Here is a 23,204-nt window from a genome sequence, read left to right as displayed (position 1 = left end):
CAATTTTACTGAAGATGACCATCATTTCCTTTCCTTTTCCACAAGTACTTCATCTGGAGGGGGTAGCTTTACATGTGACCCCTCCTAAACTACAACTGCCCACTAATTAGAACTAACAGTTTAAAACTGAGTCACATTAGTAGCAGAATACAATGAAAAACACCCATGAACAAAATACAACACTTAAAGCTAAAGTCCCTATGCTTCCTATTGTTCAATTTTTCCTTGGATTATATAGGTATCCATATGCCAAATCCCCCTTTTCTTAAACTAAATTTGAGTGGGTTCTTTTCCTTGCAACCAAACCATTCCTTACCAAAAGAATATTCACTGAAATGGGCTACTGCCTCTGATATCAGAACTAATTCTATATTCTATTTCAGTTACAAAAATGTTATTCACAACTACTTTCAATGTGACTTTTTATTTTCTAAAACGCTTTACAAATTTTCCTAAATTTACATGTGAAATCCTTTCCCACCCTGCTCAAAGGAATAAATGCAAAGAGAGAGACAATAAGCTTTCAAAATAACTGGGAAAGATCCACAACCATAGGACTAAAGTAATAGTTCCAAATGCATACATTCCCAGACACCAGGCTTCTATTCAGTTCCTTGTATATTCACCAGTGTTATGTTTGGAGAGGAGGGAAGGGCAGATTTCATGGTTGAATAAATTTGGAAAACAAGTAGTATAAACATTAAATATATATATATTTTTAACTACAGGGTTTCTTAGTTTTTCAAATGCTAATAGGCATCAGGACACTTGGGGCTGTAGCATGTAACTTTTTTCCCTACCTAATTCACCCTAGAATCCTTTCTCCTCCACAGTGTATTGGGAAACTAGAGGAAAGCATTGCTTCATAGTCTATCTAAAAATAGATATCAGAGTTATCTCTTCCTACTAACCCACTCTGTTGATTTCTTAGACCATATCAATCTTAACCCTTAAATAATGTCATTCCCTTAAAAACCTACCACTGGCTTTCCTTTAGACAGGGGTGGATGGATAACCCCAGCTCGTTTTAATTTCAGAACCTACCATAGAAAAGTGTGAAGACATGAAAACATGTTTTAAACCCAGGGTAGAAAAAAACACAAAAAGCCTTAAAATGGCAAAATCAGGAGATAACACAAGATAGGATGCTACTCCAAGAAAGTCTGATACCACACCACTGCAGGTCTCCTCCCACCCATCTCATACGACCTGCCTCATTTCCCACCTCTCCTACCCGCAGGTAATAAGGAATTTTTGTTGACTGAAAATTTATATCAACTTTTAAAGTCCAAACTTTAAAAACCAGAAGAGTATAATATTCCTTAATTTTTTTATTATCAAACATGAGTTTTAAGTTTCAACTGATTTTTTCATCACTAACAGAAATCTTAGATAGGAAAAAAAATTCTTTGTCCCAGTTTCCTGGATGACTCATGATCAAACCCCTCGCTTTGGCATTCAACACTGTTTGTCAACTGTTTTCACTTAAATTACAGAGCTCTCACTATTTTCAAGATGAAATTCTTTGTTTTCATCAGTTGAGCCTTCTTAACAACTGACTCCTAAAACTGTCATACTCCATTCAGTTACCTGTGACTTTTTTCATGTTGTTCTTCTACGTAAAACGTCCATCCCCCATTTCTCTTAAACCATCCAATTATAAACATCTCTCAAGGCTCACTACTCAGACTTTCCCAGCCAACTTAGCTCATGATAATCTTTCCAGCTCTCTGAATTTCCAGTGACAATCAAGAACATCTTGAAAGCACAGAGAACAAAAATTCTCAGTGTTCAAGCTAGGAGCACTACTTTGAAAGGAAATTATAAAGGCACTAAAAACAAAAATGTGAGACAAATTGAGGCCAATTTCCATCAGGCGCAGACAAATTCTTTTAATTCTTAAAAAAGGTTTGCTTTCCTTTGAGCAACATCCTCACCTTGTGGATATCAAAGATATTGTTAATACATATATTAAATGCTGTTCATGGAATATATATCCTTAGTTAGCCAGAAAGTAGTATACCTCAACCTGAATTTAAGGTAATTTCTCTCTAATTGGTTACTAATTAAGTTTCTCCAGGGAAGAGTCTATATCATCTATTATTGAGTACCTTCCATTTCTGGGTAGAGGTTTAATAATATAGCTATTGGTTTTATGAGGCAGTAATGAGAAAAAAAACAGTGAAATGAGATCATGGTTTGGGAAAGAAGCATAAAAAGATGCAGTTAAAAGCTTTTACCTATCTACAAATCCTATATAGATGTTTATGAAAAATATTATTAGTCATAAAACCTCACATTCTTTCTCTTCCATTATTACCTTTTTTGAGCCGTACACAATGTGGCACAATATGCATTTTCGTTCTTGTACCATAGTGACCAGATGGGAAGCACTCAACGTCACACCTGCAATGAGGAAGTAACATTTAGTAACCTTTTTTTCCCCAGATGTCTTCTGAAATTCATTTTAACATAGCCAAAACCAGAAGTCTTATATCTCCCTCACCTCCATCTTGTTCCTCCCCCAGTCTTCCCATCTTGGTAAATGGAAATTCCATTTTTTCCAGGTCCCTAGGGCAAAAACTTTGGGATTCACCCTTGCTCCCTCTCTCACTGTCCCATATTCACCCTCATCAGCAAATCCTGTCAGTCCTGCCTTGAAACATATCCTAACTCCAACCACTTCTCAATACCTGCAAGCCTATCATTCTTACATGGTATTAGCTGACTAATTTGACTTCCTCCTTCCACTCTTGTCCTCTTATAGTTTATTCTCAAAACAACAGCCAAAGATTTTAAGAACAGGATTCTTTTACAATTTAAGTCAGATCATATAACTCCACTGCTCAGAATCTTCCAATGGCTCCCTACCTCGCTCAAAAAATCCAAAGTCTTTGACAAGGACTACAAAGTCCTTTGACTTTTCTTGACTTCATGCCCTACCCTTCTCTATCACTCCATACTGCCTTCCTTGCTATTCCTTCATCATACCAGGCATTCTCCTACCTTGGGTACTCTACATTTTCTATTCCCTCTGCCTGAAATATTCTTCCTTAAGATACTCTTACGGTTCTCATGGCTTGCACTCTCATTTCTATCAATGTTGCTCACCAGGGAGGCCTTCCCTGACCACTTATGTAATGTTGCACTCCAGCTCCTCTATGCCTCTTTTAACCTTTTTTTTTCTTTACAGCACTATGGTAGCCTGTTTCCATAGATGGAAACAACAATGTCTCTTACCCTATATGTTCTTTTGCAGTGTGATCTTGCCACAACTCACCAAAAGGTAGTCTGTTACCCCTCCTGTGTGGCCTGTTTTGACCAATAAAATGTGGTGGAAGTAACCACTATGTAATTTCTGAGACTAGGCCTTAAAAAATCTACAGCTTCTGCTTTCACATATTTGGAATACTCCCTCTAGGAAGCTAGCCACCATGCTGTGAGAAGCCCAAATCACAGGGAGAAGTCCTAGCTGAGACACAAACAACAATCAGGACCAAATGACAGCCTATGAATGAGCCATCCTGGAGCCAAAGAGAGACTCCAAGCAAGAGCAGCAGAGCCATCCAGATGAGCCCTTGTCAACACACAGAACTGTGAAAAACAATAAACAGTTATTTTAAGTCAATCAATTTTGGGGTAGTTTGCTATACAGCAAGAGAGATCTCAAACGCCATTTATTACCTGATACAGTGTATACTTATTTGTTATTCTCTAACTCCCCTAAAGTTTAAGTTCCATAAGAGCAGGGACTTTGCATATTTTTTTTTTATTAGTATAGTTCTAGAACTTACAATTGTGTCTGGCATATTGAAGGTACTCCATAAAGATTTGTTGAATTATACCAAATGGAAGTAACTATCTTGAGTTACTAAATATGAGATAGAGAGCCAACTAAATATTGGGGTTTGTAGTAAGACCCATAGGACTTCTATTTTAAAATCCCCAGCACTAGCATATTTTCTTCTTAGAGTCCCTGCTAGAGGTGCCCTATACAAAAATTCAATTCCCCTCCTCAAGCACATTGTTTTTCCCTCCACGCATATAACAACAGGCTCTAACAGATATAGCTGCCTCTTCAGCTGGGACTGTTTCCTAAGGGGATCTTAAAGCTGTGACATAATAAGGCCATAAACTACCCTAGTTTAAGCGATACCTCCTAGACAACATGGATAAAGGACCAACGAGGAGCATATGGTTCTCCATGTCTCCTGATTTTTCAGCAGTCTCCTTGCTATTGCAACCAACTTCATAACACTGATGAATGTCTGAAATAATTTTACTCAGAAATAAATTTCAAAGCATCAAAATAAGATTATTTGGTAAATATACGGACATTTGAGAAAACTGAATGTCAACTAGTTACCAAAACAAACAAATAAACCTTATGGATACCTTATTTATGCTTCCAGAATTTTCTAATAATCTCCTAAATGTCAAAATTAACATAAATCACTCTGATGCTAAGTATCATAGTATACTTATTCTTTTAATTCCCTTATATCGTAACATTTACTTCAACTTTAATTATTATTTATATGCAATATTTTGTTATTTAATTCAACAAATATTTATTGAGCACCAAGCACTGTTCTAAAGAGTTGGGGAAGCAGTGGTGAAGAAGCTATGTCCAGAGATGTTTCAAATGCTGCTTTAAGTTATTAAATATCAAAGCAAAAGAGGATCAATGAAGGCAATGAAGTCAATGAAAAGTGTGACTTTCTGGCACAAGCAATGGCAGTTATCTGGAGTTTTTACATATTTACTTGGTCAAGAACAAAACACTAAAATACAAACTGTTTTTACTTAACAAAACCAGGAAATGGGTGAAGAAGTAAAGCAATCTATTAAAAATTTCTCTATCACCCTTTAACCAGAGTCTCTCTTTTTATTTACTTATTTATTTTACAAGATTCATGTTTCTAAAGGTATTGCCCACAAATATGAATGTATTAAGTAAATTCATTTTCACTTCCTTAAAAAATCTAAAAGTATAACTGCTAGCAAAGTATCTAATCAATAAGACTTAATATTTAAACATTAAGTTGATATGATTCCAATTAAAGGCAAAGGAACTTTAATTTGCACATCCTTAAAGTGCGTAAATACATGATTTTCATTAAGCTTTCTGAAACACTGAAATTAGCTCACAGTTCTCCAGGTGGGAACCATCGCTCTTTCTAAAACCCTTACCAAGGATTAGAAATCACCAGAAATACAAACCGTTTAGCTCTGCAATCTCAACCAAGGTGTTTGAGAAGTGACATTTTACAAGTCAAGAAATGTAAAATACAAACAATTCAACTGCTATCATCATTTTAACCACCTTATAGTTCCCCCATTCCTATAAATATACTCACCACGAAATCTTTCAACTTTTCTCCAAGTAACTATAAGAAATACCTATGTGAATCCCTCACTAATAACTTAGCCCCAATATCCTAAAACCTCTATAAATATTCTGCATCTCAACTTCTTAATTACTTTTCTGTTAATATAATCACCATTCTCCCTAAGCAAAACCATATCATGTCTGATTATTTTCTTTCAGGCTCTCATACTAGTCACGAAGTCCTGACAGATTTCTATTTTTCATTTTTGTTCTCTATTCCCAGTGTGATAAACCTGCACGACCTTACATCTATTCTTCCTCCTTTACCCAACTGCTCTACTTATTACTGCTTCCTGCCTTGACTCCCTCCTGCAATACACGAAACAGTTCTAAATCCAAGGGGTGTATCAAATTCACCCACGTAGCTTATTAAAAAGAATACAGTTGTGCAGGTCCCACAGCAGAACTTTTGAATCAGAATTTCCAGAGACCTTATTTTGTACTTCATTATGCTCTCCCTATCCTTATATATAGGTAGTCTGTCAAATGTTAAATTGGTCAGCAATATAGCCTTCCATGTAACCACTATCTCATAACACTGTGCTCCATCTCAAGATCAGTGTCAGAAAGATCTTTCTCCAAACATTTATTATGAAATTTAAGGCTCTAAAACAACATTTAGTGCTATAGAGCTTGATCAATTCAAAACAATGTTACAGTATCCCAGTTTATTGTCAAGACAATCTGCAAAATAAGAAAAGAGTGGCTGATGATGGTAGGTCTGTCTGGTTCCCCAATTTTATTAAGAGGAAGAGATCTACCTGTCTTTTTATGTACTTCACAATGTTTAGTATAATAAATCCACCAGTTCTTAAGAAATTTGAACTTTGACATAATTAAAGCTAACTCAGATTCTACATGGCAATAATATATGCAAAACACCAAAGAAAAGAACTTCATTGATTGAGGGGAGAGGGGAATGGTATTCAGAGTTAGAATCCCTTTTCTGGCCTCCACTGGTGACTTTCTATGCCCCACAGAGAAAAATGTGCCCCATGCCTCTGACAGAAAACTAACGGATTTCTGGTGTTGGAAATTAAGTGGTACCTGTAAGGGAATAAATGCTCACTTGATTCTGGAGGAGAAAAGAATTACGATCTTGCAAGAATGGGTGCACAGCCAGAAACGTGGCATGCAGACATGTCAAACAACAGAACATAGCAAAGTTTTATATTCTAGGCCTAAAAATGCAAGTCCCCCCCCTCATTTCTCCATTGGCTGGATACTCCAGAGGGTACAGTCTATCCGAGAGAGCTAACTAGCCTGCCTTTGGAATCTTGAATTGTACAGCCTATCAGACAGTTTAACTAGTCCACTTTTGAGATTTTGAATTGTACAGCCTATCAGAGAGAGTTAATTAGTTCAAATCTTTCGCTGAGAGTCCCCACCTTTGACCACATTCTTTTACATTCCAGTAACCTTGGTTATCTTTCCCATATAAGGAACTGGTGCTGATTCTAGACTTACATCAGGGCGCTCTCTCTCTCTCTTTCTTTCCCCTCACCACGGGGCTAGTTTAAGCCAGTTCTTCTGCTCTATCTCCTTTTCCCTATTCTATGTGGCCTTTATGTAAAAGCTAAGCTTAACCCTTTCTTACACTGGTAAGCAAGACAGGAAAACAGAGGCAGTCTTCAGCTGTAGGACAAGCTCTTGCCCCTACCCCTAGGTTGCCCAGAAAGTTATGGAACGAAGATATGACTGGTATGTCTAAGAGGTCCTCACTTTGCTGAATGGCCTTCACCAAAAAGTTTCAAGGCTCCTAGCAAAGGTAGGAGTCTTAGTGAGCTGACAACAAACTGTTCTGGAGCACATTGACCTACACCAGAACTTCAAAGGTTTATTCTGGGTAGCTGTCCTAATTGATAGTTTTCAGCTGTCTGCTCCTGTTTCCACAGACAAGTGATTGGTGGTTTCCTATATTCAATATCACTGACTGAGTGTAAGCTCATAAACATTTTACTCACCATCATTCCTGCTTTACATATTATCTGCCCTAACACAGCACTTAGGAGGAGTATGTACAAACCATTCTTTATCAGTTAAACACAGGCCTAAAACAAAGACAAAATTAAGACTGTGACTAAGAAAAAGATATTAATAATTTAATAGGTACAAATGAAGCTGTTCTTATTGTCTTGCACCAGAAAAGGAAATGGACAGGGCAGACTATTGTCTGATTCCTTAACGCAGAACTACTGTCAGGTTACAATTCCTTGCTCAATTCTGGAACCTGGCATGCATTATGCCCAGAGGGAAAAACAATTGAGAAAGAAGCTGTGATAACACAACCCTAACAAAGTAATAAAAATACGAGCAAAAGTTATCATCATAAAACAAGTCATAAGCCCATAGACAGCTTGTACAAACACTATTTTAAAAGTGTAACTAGGTTTAAATAGACATTTCTCCAAAGTATACAAAAGGCCAATAAGCAATGAAAAGATGCTCAACCGTATTAGTCATGAGGGAAATGCAAATTGAAACCATGATATACTACTTCACACCCAGTAGAATGGCAATTTAAAAAATGGAAAATAACAAATGCTGGCGAGGATAAGGAGAAATAGGAACACTCATGCACTGTTGGGGGGAATGTAAAATGGTGCAACCACTGTGGAAAAGTTTGACGATTCCTCACAAAGTACAGAATTACCACATGATCCAGCGATCCCATTTATAGGGATATACCCAAAAGAATCAAAAGCTGGGACTTGAACAGATATTTACACACCGATGTTCACAGCAGCATTATTCACAATAGCCAAAAGGTGAAAGAAACCCAACTATCCATCAACATATGAATGAATAAACAAAATGTGGTATATCCATAAAATGGAATATTATTGTTCTGTAAAAAAAGGAATTCTAATACAAGCTACAACATGTATGAACCTTGAAAACATGCTGAATGAAATAAGCCAGACACAAAAGGAAAAATACTGTATGATTCCACTTACACAAGATGTCTAGAATAAGCAAATTCAAAGACAGAACATAGATTAGAGGTTACCAGGGGCTGGGGAGATGTATGAACAGGAAATTATTGCTTAATGGTTACAGAGTTGCTGTTTGGGGTGATGAAAAATTTTGGTAATGGATGGTGGTAATGGTAGCACAACACTGTGAGTGTAATTAATGCCAATGAATTGTACACTTAAAAAATGGTTAAAATGGGAAATTTGATGTTATATATATTACCATAGTAAAATTTTTTAGAAAGTGTAACTGGGTAGCTTGTTGCATTCATTTAATAGTTAAAAAGACACATAGCATTCCTATACTTCACTGTATCATATATATATATATATATATATATATATATATATATGTATGTATATGTATATATTCCCAAGTAACCCTAAAGGTCCATGACACACAATTTATAATTCTATTGCAACATGAATTTTCATCACTGCAAACTAATGAGTAAACCTAAGTGACTGCCCAATATCCTTCTCATAAAGCTTTGTTTTCCACACGTCTTGTTGATAACATTAGCTTTAATAATCTTCCATTTTGTATAGACAGGACTTTAGCAACCATTACCTTAGTGATGGCTTCCATTTATAGACTCTTATAAGTTCATGCTTGACTACACCATAATAATGGTGTAATGCAGTAAAGCATTTACTTTAGCAATTTGATGTTAATAGCTTTCTAAATGTCTCTGCCCTGTATTTAAAGAACCATTAACTCTCCAAAGAGGTCAACATATATTTTATTGGATTTTAGGGAGGAGATTATGTGCAGCTAAAGTAGTGGTATTTGCATATTTTAGAATTTGCAAAAGTTTCCAACATATCTTTGTAAATGCTAATAATCTCATGTTTACTAAAAGCTTGCTATACAGGAGGCAGTGATAAAGCCAAACATCTCAGTAAGTACATAGAACAATATATGCTCTAAACAAAATGTGCCACTGTTCAAAAACTCAGCATTCCAACAATCTGGGAATTTCCGAAGAGCTCAAGTTTACCTTGAAATCAACAACCTAAAAAAGAATAGCTACACAATATCCTCCTAAGTTGTCACATGACTCCCTCCCCAATTCCTCTCATCTACTCCTACATCTTCCCTACACTGCATCAAAAGTAATCTAATATGCAAATCTGGCCAAACTACTCCCTCAACTTTTCTCTGAATATTTTATTTTGAAAATTTCCAAACAGAAATGCTGAAAGAATTTTACAGTGAACATTCCCACACCTACTAGATCTAGAGTCCATCATTAACATTTTACCATGCCTACTTAATCAGATACCTATCAATCCATCCCACTTAGTCTGATACATTGTCTTTTTTATATACTGCTGGATTTTGTCTAGAATTTTTGTCTATTTTCATGAAGGATACTGTTTTGCAATTTCCTTTGCAATTTTAATGTTTATTTGTTTTTTTTTAATCAGGTTTTTTATCAGGGTTACACTGGCCTTGCGAAATGCATTTGGAAAGGCTGTTCCCTTATCTATTTTCTGAAAGTTTACATGAGATCGATGTTATACTTTCTTTTGTTAAGATTTAACAAAGGTCTATGAATACTGAAAGTTTAAATATATATATGTTTTTAAATGCCGGAGTGTTGGAATAGCTAGAAGGAGGTAAATAACATGGTGGAACTGTAACCTAGAGCATTCTTTGAAATTTGCTCTATAGCTACTCGTTGAATTGCGCTTTGAAAGTCTTCACCTTTTGGTATATACCCTATATTTCCTAATAAGGAAACAACTGAAACTGTGGAACTGTAACCCATAACAATTTTTAAAATCACCTATATAACTGTTTGTTGAGCTGTACATCAACAGTTAACACCTTTCTGTATGTATGTTATACTACACGTTAATGGAAATAGCTGAAGTTGTGGAACTGTGACCATGACATTCTTTGAAATTTGTTTTCTAATTACTTGTTAAATCATACTTTGAATATTAACACTGTTATGTACATATGTTAAAAGTCCACAATAAAAAAAAATCATGGAAAAATAAAGAGCTTATCACATATATGATTCACAAAAAAAAAAAAGGATCATAGGTGTTCAAGAAGGTGAAGAGAAGAGTAAAGGGCTAGGAAGAGTATCCAAAGACATTGCTGGGGAAAACTTCCCAACCCTCCTAAACAACATAAATACGCAAATAAAAGAAGCCCAACGAACTCCAAATAGAATAAATCCAAATAAATCCACTCCAAGACATATTCTGATCAGACTGTCAAATGCTGAAGAGAAGGAGAAAGTTCTGAAAGCAGCAAGAGAGAAATGATTCACCACATACAAGGGAAACAACATAAGACTAAGTAGTGACTACTCAGCGGGCACCATGGAAGTGAGAAGGCAGTGGTATGACAAATTCAAAATTCTGAAAGAGAAAAATTGCCAGCCAAGAATTCTTGATCCAGCAAAGCTGTCCTTCAAAAGTGAGGGAGAGTTTAAAATTTTTACAAACAAATGCTGAAAGAATTTGTTAACAAGAGACCTACCCTGCAAGAAATACTAAAGGAAGCTCTACCAGCTGAGAGAAAAAGGAAGGAGAGAGAAACCTGGAGAAGCGAACAGAACTGAAGAGTATTAGTAAGGGCAACTTAAAGGAAATAAAGAGAGAGAGAGGGAAAAAGATATCTGACAACTAAAAACCAAAGAACAAGATGGCAGATTAAAGAATTGCCTTCACAGTAATAACACTGAATGTGAATGGATTAAAATCCCTGTGCCAGTTTCTATATAGTATGTCCCCCAGAAAAAGCTATATTGTTTAATGCATTCTTGTAGGGGCAGACATATTAGTGTTATTAAGTTGGAACCTTTGGATTAGGTTGTGTCCATGGAGATGTGACCTACCCAACTGTAGGTGATAACTCTGATTAGATAATTTCCAAGGAGGCGTGGCCCCACCCATTCAGCATGGGGCTTGATTGGTTCACCGGCGCTCTATGAAAGCTCAGAGAGAAGGAACTCATAGGTAGCTGGAGCTGAGACAGACATTTTGAAGATGGCCGTTGGAAGCTGATGCAGACATTTTGGAGAATGCCATTTTGAAACACAACCTGGGATCAAGCAGATGCCAGCCACGTGCCTTCCCAGCTAATAGAAGTTTTCCAGACGCCACTGGCCATCCTCCAGTGAAGGTACCCTTTGTTGACGGACACTTTATGGCCTTAAGACTGTAACTGTGATGTAGCTTATGAGGGGTGACAATGTGATTGGGAAAGCCATGTGGATCACACTCTCCTTTGTCCAGTGTATGGATGGATGAGTAGAAAAACGGGGGCAAAAATAAAAGGCACCCAGTGTTCTTTCTTTCTTTAATTGTTCTTTTTCACTTTAGTTTTTACTGTTATTATTTTTGTGTGTGTGGTAATGAAAATGTTCAAAAATTAATTTTGATGATGAATTCACAACTATATAATGGTACTGTGAACAACTGATTATACGCTTTGTATGACTGCATGGTATGTGAATATATCTCAATAAATTGAATTAAAAAAAAAGACTAACTGTACCCAAATAAACCCCCTTTATAAAAGCCAATTCATCTCTGGTGTTTTGCATTCTGGCAGCATTAGCAAACTAGAATGGATTTTGGTACCAAGAGTGGGGTGCTGATGCTGCTGAGTTTGCAAAAACCAAACATGTTGGAACCGCTTTTTAAATGGATATGGGGAAGATTCTGGAAGACTTGTGAGGAGCCCAATAGAAAAGGCCTAAATTGCTTTGAAGAGACTATTGGTAGAAATATGGCCTCTAAAGATACTTCTGATAAGGCCTTGAGCAGTAATGATGAATGTGTTGTTGCAAACTGGAAGGCGATCCTTGTTTTAAAGTGGCAGAGAATTTGGTAAAATTGAGTCCTGGTGTCGGATGGAAGGCAGAATTTGAAAGCGACAACCTGGAATATTTAGCTGATGAGATCTCCAAGTAAAATATAGAAGTAGCCTGGCTTCTACTTGCTGCTTATAGTAAAATGCGACAGGACAGAGAGAAACTTAGAACTGAACTCTAGGGTACAAAGAAAACAGAAACTGATAATTTGGAGAATTCTGGGCTTCCAAAAAGTGAGACCCCAGAAGCTACCACCCAACGTGAGGATTTAACCAAACATGGAACCCAGCTGCCATTTCAGTACAAGACAGGATTGGAGAAGGAATTATCCAGAAAGGATCTGTGGAAAGTCCTATTGTCTGACAGCTTTGACCCCTGCGTGCTTCATGCAAAGCCAACAGAATTTTTGTGAGATCTTTACAGAGGGAGCCGCTGCCAGTCTGGACTGGAGGGGACAGACAAGAACAAATTGAAGGAAAAATTTCTTCAAAGACAGAGCCATGGAGGTTGAGGTCTGCAGTCAAGAGGCCTCGGGCTGGGAGACCGCAGTGGCCCACACACATGGAAAGGGTGAGTTTGCCCCGGAGTCGAGGGTGGGCCTTCCGCCTCGATGCTCCGGAAGAGTTTTGCCACCCCAGGACCCAAAGAGGGTGGAGCACATTCCCAGGGAATTGGGGAGAGCCTGGCCGCCACCCCACTGTTCAGGGAGGGTAGACCTTTTGCCCCAGAAAGGCAGAGTCCGGGTGGCACCCCAATGTTTGAGGAGGGTGGGGCCAAGAAGGTAGTCTCCCCATTGTGTGGATATGTTGGAGTACTTACCCCAGCGTTTGGAGAGAAAAGGACTGCCATGAAAGCCTTTAGAAAGGGTTGGACTCCCGCTCTCTCAAGCCCCAAGGATACAATGTCGTTCTGTTAATGACTCTCAGACTTTGAAACCTAATGGAGTTTGCCCTGTGGGTTCTAGGAACTGTTCTGTCCCTGAAACCTTGTTTTCCTTTCAGTTTCTCCTTATGGCAGTGGTAATGTTTATCCTATGATTGTCCCTCCTTTGTATATTGGAAGCAGATAACTTCTTCTAAGTTTCAAATATCTATAGGCAGAGGGGAATTTTGCTTTTGGACAGACCATACCTGTAACTCATTTTGATGGGCTCTCATACTTACCTATTGTTACTGAAATTATTTAAGTTTTTGTGATATTGTGATGGGATGAATGTACTCTGTATTTGGAAAGAATATGTTTTTTTGGTGTCCAGGGGGTGGAATGTGCCAGTTTGTAGATGTTATGTCCCCCCAGAAAAAGTTATATTCTTTAATGCATTCTTGTAGGGGCAGACATATTAGTGTTATTAAGTTTGAATCTTTGGATTAGGTTGTGTCCATGGAGATGTGACCTACCCAACTGTAGGTGATAACTCTGATTGGATATAGGTGATAACTCTGATTGGATAATTTCCAAGGAGGCATGGCCGCCCCACCCATTCAGCATGGGGCTTGGTTGGTTCACCGGCGCTCTATAAAAGCTCAGAGAGAAGGAACTCATAGGTAGCTGGAGCTGAGACAGACATTTTGAAGATGGCCATTGGAAGCTGATGCAGACATTTTGGAGAATGCCATTTTGAAACACAACCTGGGATCAAGCAGATGCCAGCCACGTGGCTTCCCAGCTAACAGAAGTTTTCCAGATGCCACTGGCCATCCTCCAGTGAAGGTACCCTTTGTTGATGGACACTCTATGGCCTTAAGACTGTAACTGTGTAACCAAATAAACCCCCTTTATAAAAGCCAGCCCATCTCTGTTGTTTTGCATTCCGGCAGCATTAGCAAACTAGAACACTCTCCAATTAAAAGATACAGATTGGCAGAATGTGTTAAAAAGTATGAACTATCAATATGCTGTTTACAAGAGACTCAGACCCAGCAACACAAAAAGAAAGTGAAAGGATGGGAAAAAAATATTCCATGGAAGCTACAGCCAAAAGAAAGCAGAGGTAGCAATACTAATTTCAGATAAAATGCAAACATGTCATAAGAGACAAAGAAGGACATTATATACTAATAAAAGGGACAATTCACTAAGAAGAAATAACAATCATAAATGTTAATTCACCCAATCGAAGTGTTCCAAAGTACATGAGGCAAACACTGGCAAAACTGAAGGAAGCAGTAGACATTTCTACAAAAATTGAGAGAGACTTCAATATACCACTCTCTTCTATAGATAGAACAACCAGACAGAGAACCAATAAAACTGAGAACCTAAACAATGTGATAAATGAATTAGACTAAACAGTCATATTTAGACCATTACATCCCAAATTACAAGGATATACATTCTTCTCTAGGGTTCATGAAGTATTCTCCAGGAAAGATTATACGCTGGGCATAAAGCAAGCCTCAAGATCTAAAAACACTGACATTATTCAATGCATATTCTCTGACCACAATGGAATGCAACTAGAAGTCAATAACCATCAAAGAACCAGAACATTCACAAATATGTGGAGGTTAAACAACACAGTCCTAAACAATCAGTGGGTCAAAGGAGAAATTGCTAAATATCTAGAGACTAATGAAAATGAGAAGGCAACATATCAAAACCTATGGGATGCAGCAAAGGTGGTGATGGGGGGAAATTTATAGCTCTAAATGCATACATTAAAAAAGGAAGAAAGAGCTAAAATCAAAGAACTAATGGAACAAGTGGAAGAATTTAGAGAATGATCAGCAAACTAATGCCAAAGCAAGTAGAAGAAAAGAAATAACAGGGATTAAAGCAAAAATAAATGATATGGAGAACAAAAAAAATGATAAAGAATAAATAAAACCAAAAGTTGGTTCTTTGAGAAGATCAGTAAGATTGACAAACCCTTAGCTAGACTGACAAAGCCAAAAAGAGAGAAGACCCAAATAAAAAAAATCATAAATGGGAGGGGGGGGTCATTACTGTGGACACTGAAGAAATAAAAAAAATCATCAGAGGATACTATGAACAACTGTATGTCAACAAACTAGACAACTTAGAGGAAATGAATAATTTCCTGGAAACACATGAACAACCTAGACTGACCAGTGAAGATATAGAAAGACCTCAAGAAACCATTCACAAGTAAGGAGATCCAATCAGTCATCAAAAAGCTTAATTTCTGATGGGTATGGTAGGAACAAGTTCACAGAAATATTGCTATATTAGGTTATTTCTTGGGGTAGAATAGGAACATGTTGGAAGTAAAGTAGTTATTTTAGGTTAGTTGTGTTTTTCTTACTCCCTTGTTACGGTTTGTTTGAAATGTTTTTTTATTGTATATCTTTTAAAAAAAAGTTGATTAAGAGTTAATGACAATCAATGCAATATATGATACTGGAGTGGATCTAAGAATGGAGGAGAAAAGCTCAAAGAGGGCATAAGGAAAAATTGGAATACAGAATTGAAGCTTTATATCCATATTAATTTTCTTGAATTAACTTCAGTTAAGTTAATGACATAAGTGAATATCCTTGTTCGTAGGAAATGTACATGGAAGTGTTATGAGTTCAAGGAGTATGATATATGCAACCTGCTCTCAAATGTTCAGAAGATGATAAATGAGTAGATAGATAATTAATAGATAACAGAGATAGTTGAAAGAAAGAGGGGGGAGGGAGGGAAGGAGAGAGGAAGGAAGGAAAGAAGGAAGGAAGGAGAAAGAAAGGTACTGCAAAGGTAGCAAAATGTAAAATTGGTAGATACGGCTATCTGGGAGTGGGGGGGTGTTGGAGTTTTATGGGGTTTGTATTGTATTTGCAACTGTCCTATATGTTCGAAATTATTTCAAAATAAAAATTAAAAAAAAAAAGAACACCAAAAAAATTAAAAATAAACAAATTAAGTTGCCATAATCTGTAGAGATAGATAGCATACTGGTGACTGACAATGGCTGGGGACAGGGAGGCTTGGGGAAAAATGGGGTGTGACTCCTAACATGTATGGGATTTCTTTTTGGCTTGCTGAAAATGTTCTAAAATTGATTGTGGTAGCTGTTGCATGACTCTATGAATAAACAAAAAGCCACTGAGTTAAACACTTTAAGTGGGTGAACTATATGTTTTACATTTCAATAAAGCTGTTAAAAATTAACAAAAAAAAGCTTCCTACAAACAAAAGCCCGGGGCCAGATGGCTTCACAGGGGAATTTTACCAATCTTTGCAAAAAGAACTGGTACCATTCTTGCTCAAACTCTTTCAAAAAATTGAAGAAAATGGAACACTGCATCACTCATTTTATGAAGCTAACATCACTCTAATACCAAAACCAGATAAAGATGCTACAAGAAATGAAAACTACAGGCCAATCTCCCTCATGAATATAGATGCAAAAATTCTCAACAAAATACATGCAAATCGAATCCAGAGACACATTAAAAAAATCATACACCACGACCAAGTGGGGTTCATCCCAGGCATGCAAAAGTGGTTCAACAAAAGAAAATTAATTATGTATACAACACATTAATAAATCAAAAGGGAAAAATCAAATGATTATCTCAATAGACACTGAAAAAGCATTCAACAAAATTCTGCATCCTTTCTTGATAAAATCACTTCAAAAGGTAGGAATTGAAGGCAACTTCCTCAATATGATAAAGGGCATATATGAAAAACCCACAGCCAGCACAGTACTTAACAGTGAGAGACTGAAAGCCTTCTCCCTAAGATTGGGAATGATACAAGGATGCCCGCTGTCACCAGTGTTATTCAACACTGTGCTAGAAGTTCTAGCCAGAGCAATCTGGCAAGACAAAGAAATAAAAGGCATCCAAATTGGAAAGGAAGAAGTAAAACTGTCATTATTTGCAGATGATATGATCGTATTTTTGGAAAATCCTGAGAAATCGATGACACAGCTATAAGCAAATAAACAAATTCAGCATAGTTGTGGGATACAAGATTAATGCAGAAAAGTCAGTAATGTTCCAATGCAATAGTAATGATCTAACTGAAGAGACACTCATGAAAAAAATTCTACTCACAATAGCAACTAAAAAAATCAAGTACCTAGGAATAAACTTAACCAAGGATGTAAAAGACCTCTACACAGAAAATGACATAACCTTACTAAAATAAATAAAAGGGGACCTAAAGAAATGGAAAGATATTCTGTGTTCATGGATTAGAGGGCTAAACATCATTAAGATGTCAATCTTACTCAAACTGATCTACAGATTCAATGCAATTCCAATCCAAATTCCAACAACATACTTTGCAGATTTAGAAAAGCTAATTATCAAATTTATTTGGAAGGGAAAGGGGTCTCCAATTGCTAAAAACATTCTAAAGACAAACGAAGAGGGAGGACTTACACTTCCTGACTTTGAAGCCTACTATAAAGCTACAGTAGTCAAAACAGCATGGTACTGGCTATTGATCAATGGAATTGAAGACATAATGCTGAGTGAAATAAGCCAGACACAAAGGGAGAGATACTGTAAGTTGCCACTAATGTGAACTCTATGCACAATGTAAAATAAGTGTCTTATAATGTAGAAGATAGGGGACCTGAAGACAGACAGAAGCTAGTGAAGGGGGAATGATAATCTAATGTGTACAGACATGATAATGAGGGTGAACTTAATGGTATGGAACAGATAGGTATGATTATGGTTCGTTAATGGGATTCTAAGGATCAGTGCTGCACTAAAGGCGAACAAGTTCAAAAGTAGTTGTTCAAAGGCATGTAACTCACAGGGTAGCATTACAAACATAAATAAGTGTTAGCATGATATAAAGTATGACACTGGTACAATGAGTTAACTATAGAGTTGTATATGGAAAAGCTGCCCATTGCATATTATAGACTACATTTAATAGAGATATTTTACCAGCACTATCCTAATACTAGGAATGCATAACTAGTGGCTGATAAGAGCTCTGGGATGTTTTATGTTATGATAATTGTTTAAAATTGAGAGTGACTGCCCTCCTTCCTATGTGGGATCTGACTCCCAGGGGTGAAAATCTCCCTGGCAACACAGGATATGACTCCCGAGGATGAATCTGGACCTGGCATTGTGGGATTGAGAACATCTTCTTGACCAAAATGGGGATGCTAAATGAAACAAAATAAAGTTTCAGTGGCTGAGAGATTTCAAATGGAGTTGAAAGGTCACTCTGGTGGGCATTCTTACACAGTGTATTAGGGTTCTCTAGGGAAAGACAAAGAAATAAAAGAGATATCTATAAATATAAGATTTTATAAAACTGCCTCACACAACTGTGGGTATGCATGAGTCCAAATTCCATAGGGCAGGTAGCAAACTGGCAACTCCAATGAAGATGTTCGATGAACTCCTCAGGCAGCAAACTGGCAACTTCGATGAACTCCTTAGGAAATGTGTTGCTGGTCAGCTGAAGAAGAGAAGGTCCTCTATCTGTCTCACTTAAAAGCCTTCAACTGATTGGATCAAATCCAGCTGATTGCATTCTGTCATTGTGGAAGACATGCCCTTTGTTGATATAATCAGTCACAGCTGCAGCCAATTAACTGATGATTTAATAAACCAGCCACAAATGTCCTCGCAGTAATGGTTAGGCCAGTGCTTGCTTGATCAGACACTTGGGTACCATTACCTGGCCAAGTTGACACATGAACCTAAACCATCACACGCACTATCTAGATAACCCTTTTTAGGTTTTAATGTATTGGAATAGCTAGAAGTAAATACCTGAAACTACCAAAATCCAACCCAGTAGCCTTGACTCTTGAAGACGATTGTTTAACAATGTAGCTTACAAGGGGTGACAGTGTGATTGCAAAAACCTTGTGAATCACACTCCCTTTATCCAGTGTATGGATGGATGAGTAGAAAAATGGGGAGAAAAACGAAGTGAAAAATAGGGTGGGATGGGGGTGATGATTTGGGTGTTCTTTTTTACTTTTATATTTTATTCTTATTTTTATTCTTTCTGGTATAAGGAAAATGTTGAGAGATGGATTGGGGTGATGAATGCATAACTAAATGACGGTACTGTGAACAGTTGATTGTACACCATGGATGATTGTATGGTATGAGAATATATCTCAATAAAACTGAATTTAAAATTTAAAAAAATGAGAGTGATGAGGATTGTACAACTAAGTGAAAATAATGTGAGAAACTGTTTATCTTGGGACAGAATATATGTTATGTGAAATTAGGAACCCACTACTTAATAAATGGGGCCCTCGACTTAAGGCTTACTCTTGTGAAACTTAGGACTATAAATGGGAGGCTAAGCCTGCCTATAATTGTGCCTGGGAGCCACCTCCAAAGAACCTCTTTTGTTGCCCAGATGTGGCTTTTCTCTCTCTGAGTCCAACTTGGCAAATAAATTCAATAATCTCCCCCCCACTCCACATGTGACATGACTCCCAGGGGCATGGATCTCCCTGGTGACGTGGGACACGACTCCCAGGAATGAGCCTGGCCCTGGCATCAAGGGATTGAAAATGCCTACTTGCCTAAAAGGAGGAAAAAGGTAACAAAGTAAGGTTATAGTGGCTAAGAGATCTCAAATAGATTCCAGAGGCAATTCTGGAGGTTTCTTTATGCAAGCTCCACCTATATATTCCAAATGGCCACAGTGTGCCACACCCTTACCAACAGTTCTGAAATACCTAGATCCCTATTTGAGAATCTATAAAAGATTCTCTCACTAAGTTTTATCTCTCAGAAATTTAAATCCACCAGAGCATTCCTTTGCCAGACAGGTCTTAAACCCAGAGGCAACAGCCTCTTTAGGAACAACAATCAGATGCAGCCCCCTTTTCCATAGTGTTGACATTCCCTTTCAATGTGAACAAGTTAGAGTGGCCACTACCTGGACACCCCTAAAGATTGAGAAAGTAATTAAACAAGAGGAAGGAGTAGCAACAGACAAGATAGGATTTAATAAAGTATTAAGAATACTGAAACTTCATATAAACATATATATATATATATATATATACACACACACACATACATATATATATATTGGATGCTAGGGTATTAGGATAGCTAGAAGGAAATAACTGAAATGGTGGAACAGTACCTTATAACATTCTTTGAAATTTGCTCTATCGCTATTTGTTGAATTGTGCTTTGAAAGTTAGCACCATTCTGCATATACACTATATTTTGCAATAAGGAAAGAACTGAAACTGTGGATCATAACCTATAACATTTTTTGAAATTACCTATAAAACTGCTTGTGGAGTTGTATTTTGAAAATTAACACCGTTCTGTATATGTTATATTTTACAATAATGGAAATAACTGAAATTTTGGAACTGTAACCCATAGCACTCTTTGAAGTTTACTCTTTTTCTACTTGCTGAATTGTACTTTGAAGGTTATCACTGTTACGTATATATATTAAAGTTCACAATAAAAAATGTATTAAAAAAATAAAGGCACTAACATAGCAATCCCAGTGTAACCATCAGCAAATTTCCTCAATTATCACCACACAGTAATTTTTTCCTTTAATATTTTTTAGTATCCATTTTATTACAAATATTTTATATCTCCTTAACCTTCCTGAAATGAAATACTTACTTACTTACTCTAACTTACTTTTTCTAGTTCCTTCAGATGTGCAGTTAGGTCCCTGACATTAGTTTTCTTCTTTTTTAATGTAAGCATTCAGGACTATAAATTTCCCTCTCAGCACAGCCTTCACTGCACCCCGTAAGTGTTGTTGAGTTTTCATTTTTGCTTGTCTCAAGATATCTACTGATTTTCCTCAAAATCTCTTCTTTGACCCATTTGTTAAGAATGTGTTATTTAACTTCCATATTTTTGTGGATTTTCCAGTTCACTGCCTGTTTTCGATTTAAAGCTTCATTCCATTACAGTCAAAAGAGATGTTTTGTATAACTTCAGTCTTCTTAAATTTATTGAGACTTGTTTTGTGACACAACATGTGGTCTATCCTGGATAATGATCCATGTGCACTTGAGAAGAATGCACATCCTGCTGTTTTTGGGTGCAATGTTCGGTATGACTGTTAAGTCTAGTTCATTTATCGTATTATTCAAGTTTTGTTTCCTTATTGATCTACTGTCTGGATGTTCTATCTATTGATGAGAGTGATATCTTGAAGGCTCCAACTATTATTGTAATATTTCTCCCTTCAGTTTTACCAGTGTTTGCCTCACATATTTTGGGGAACCATGGTTAGGTATAAATATTTATCATTGTTATCTTGCATATATAAAGAAATCCTACAACTCAATGACAATAGTACAGACAGCCCAATTATAAAATGGGCAAAAGATATGAAAAGACAGTTCTCTGAAGAGGAAATACAAATGGCCAAGAAACACATGAAAAAATGTTCAGCTTCACTAGCTATTAGACAGATGCAAATCAAGACCACAATGAGATACCATCTAACACCGATTAGAATGGCTGCCATTAAACAAACAGGAAACTACAAATGCTGGAGGGGATGTGGAGAAATTGGAACTCTTATTCATTGTTGGTGGGACTGTATAATGGTTCAGCCACTCTGGAAATCAGTCTGGCAGTTCCTTAGAAAACTACAAATAAAGTTACCATTCGATCCAGCGATTGCACTTCTCGGTATATACCCGGAAGATCGGAAAGCAGTGACATGAACAGATATCTGCACGCCAATGTTCATAGCAGCATTATTCACAATTGCCAAGAGATGGAAACAACTAAAATGTCCTTCAACAGATGAGTGGATAAATAAAATGTGGTATATACACACGATGGAATACTACACGGCAGTAAGAAGGAACGACCTCGTGAAACATATGACAACATGGATGAACCTTGAAGACATAATGCTGAGCGAAATAAGCCAGGCACAGAAAGAGAAATATTATATGCTACCACTAATGTGAACTTTCAAAAATGTAAAACGAATGGTTTATAATGTAGAATGTAGGGGAACTAGCAATAGAGAGTAATTAAGGAAGGGGGAACAGTAATCCAAGAAGAACAGATATGCTATTTAACGTTCTGGGGATGCCCAGGAATGATTATGGTCTGTTAATTTCTGATGGATATAGTAGGAACAAGTTCACAGAAATGTTGCTATATTATGTAACTTTCTTGGGGTAAAGTAGGAACAGGTTGGAAGTAAAGCAGTTATCTTAGGTTAGTTGTCTTTTTCTTACTCCCTTGTTATGGTCTCTTTGAAATGTTCTTTTATTGTATGTTTTTCTTTTTTTTTTTGTTTTTTTTTGTTTTTTAATTTTTTTTCCATACAGTTGATTTAAAAAGGAAGAAAAGGTTAAAAAAAAAAAAAAAAAAAAAAAAATGGAAAAAAATATGTAGTGCCCCCTTGAAGAGCCTGTGGACAATGCAGGGTTATTGGCCTACCCCACCTCAATGGTTGCTAACATGACCACAGACATAGGGAATTGGTGGTTTGATGGGTTGAGCCCTCTACCATAGGTTTTACCCTTGGGAAGACGGTTGCTGCAAAGGAGAGGCTAGGCCTCCCTATGGTTGTGCCTAAGAGCCTCCTCCCGAATGCCTCTTTGTTGCTCAGATGTGGCCCTCTCTCTCTAGCTAAGCCAACTTGAACGGTGAAATCACTGCCCTGCCCCCCTACGTGGGATCAGACACCCAGGGGAGTGAATCTCCCTGGCAACGTGGAATATGACTCCCGGGGAGGAATGTAGACCCGGCATCGTGGGACGGAGAACATCTTCTTGACCAAAAGGGGGATGTGAAAGGAAATGAAATAAGCTTCAGTGGCAGAGAGATTCCAAAAGGAGCCGAGAGGTCACTCTGGTGGGCACTCTTACGCACAATTTAGACAACCCTTTTTAGGTTCTAAAGAATTGGGGTAGCTGGTGGTGGATACCTGAAACTATCAAACTACAACCCAGAACCCATGAATCTCAAAGACAATTGTATAAAAATGTAGCTTATGATGGGTGACAATGGGATTGGGAAAACCATAAGGACCACACTCCCCTTTGTCTAGTTTATGGATGGATGAGTAGAAAAATAGGGGAAG

At 37.2% G+C, this 23,204-nt stretch overlaps 1 protein-coding gene across 8 annotated transcripts in view; it reads right to left on the bottom strand.

Moving 5' to 3' along the window:
- Window positions 1–23,204, bottom strand: part of ZNF106 (zinc finger protein 106) — a 95,521-nt gene that overhangs the window by 53,399 nt on the left and 18,918 nt on the right. For 7 of the 8 annotated variants that reach the window (XM_037834196.1, XM_037834200.1, XM_037834201.1 and 4 more), the window contains one exon: window positions 2,321–2,406. In XM_037834196.1, coding sequence (XP_037690124.1) covers window positions 2,321–2,374 — 54 coding nt within the window. In that variant the 5' untranslated portion in view covers window positions 2,375–2,406. Of the gene's footprint in view, window positions 1–2,320; window positions 2,407–23,204 lie in introns of those variants that run through there. The other variant, XM_037834198.1, reaches the window with a different exon arrangement.

Source organism: Choloepus didactylus, chromosome 4 (genome assembly GCF_015220235.1).
Source record: "Choloepus didactylus isolate mChoDid1 chromosome 4, mChoDid1.pri, whole genome shotgun sequence".
Lineage (NCBI taxonomy): Eukaryota > Metazoa > Chordata > Mammalia > Pilosa > Megalonychidae > Choloepus > Choloepus didactylus.
The sequence above is the reverse complement of the archived record's forward strand: the minus strand, read 5'-3'. Positions and strand labels throughout refer to the sequence as shown.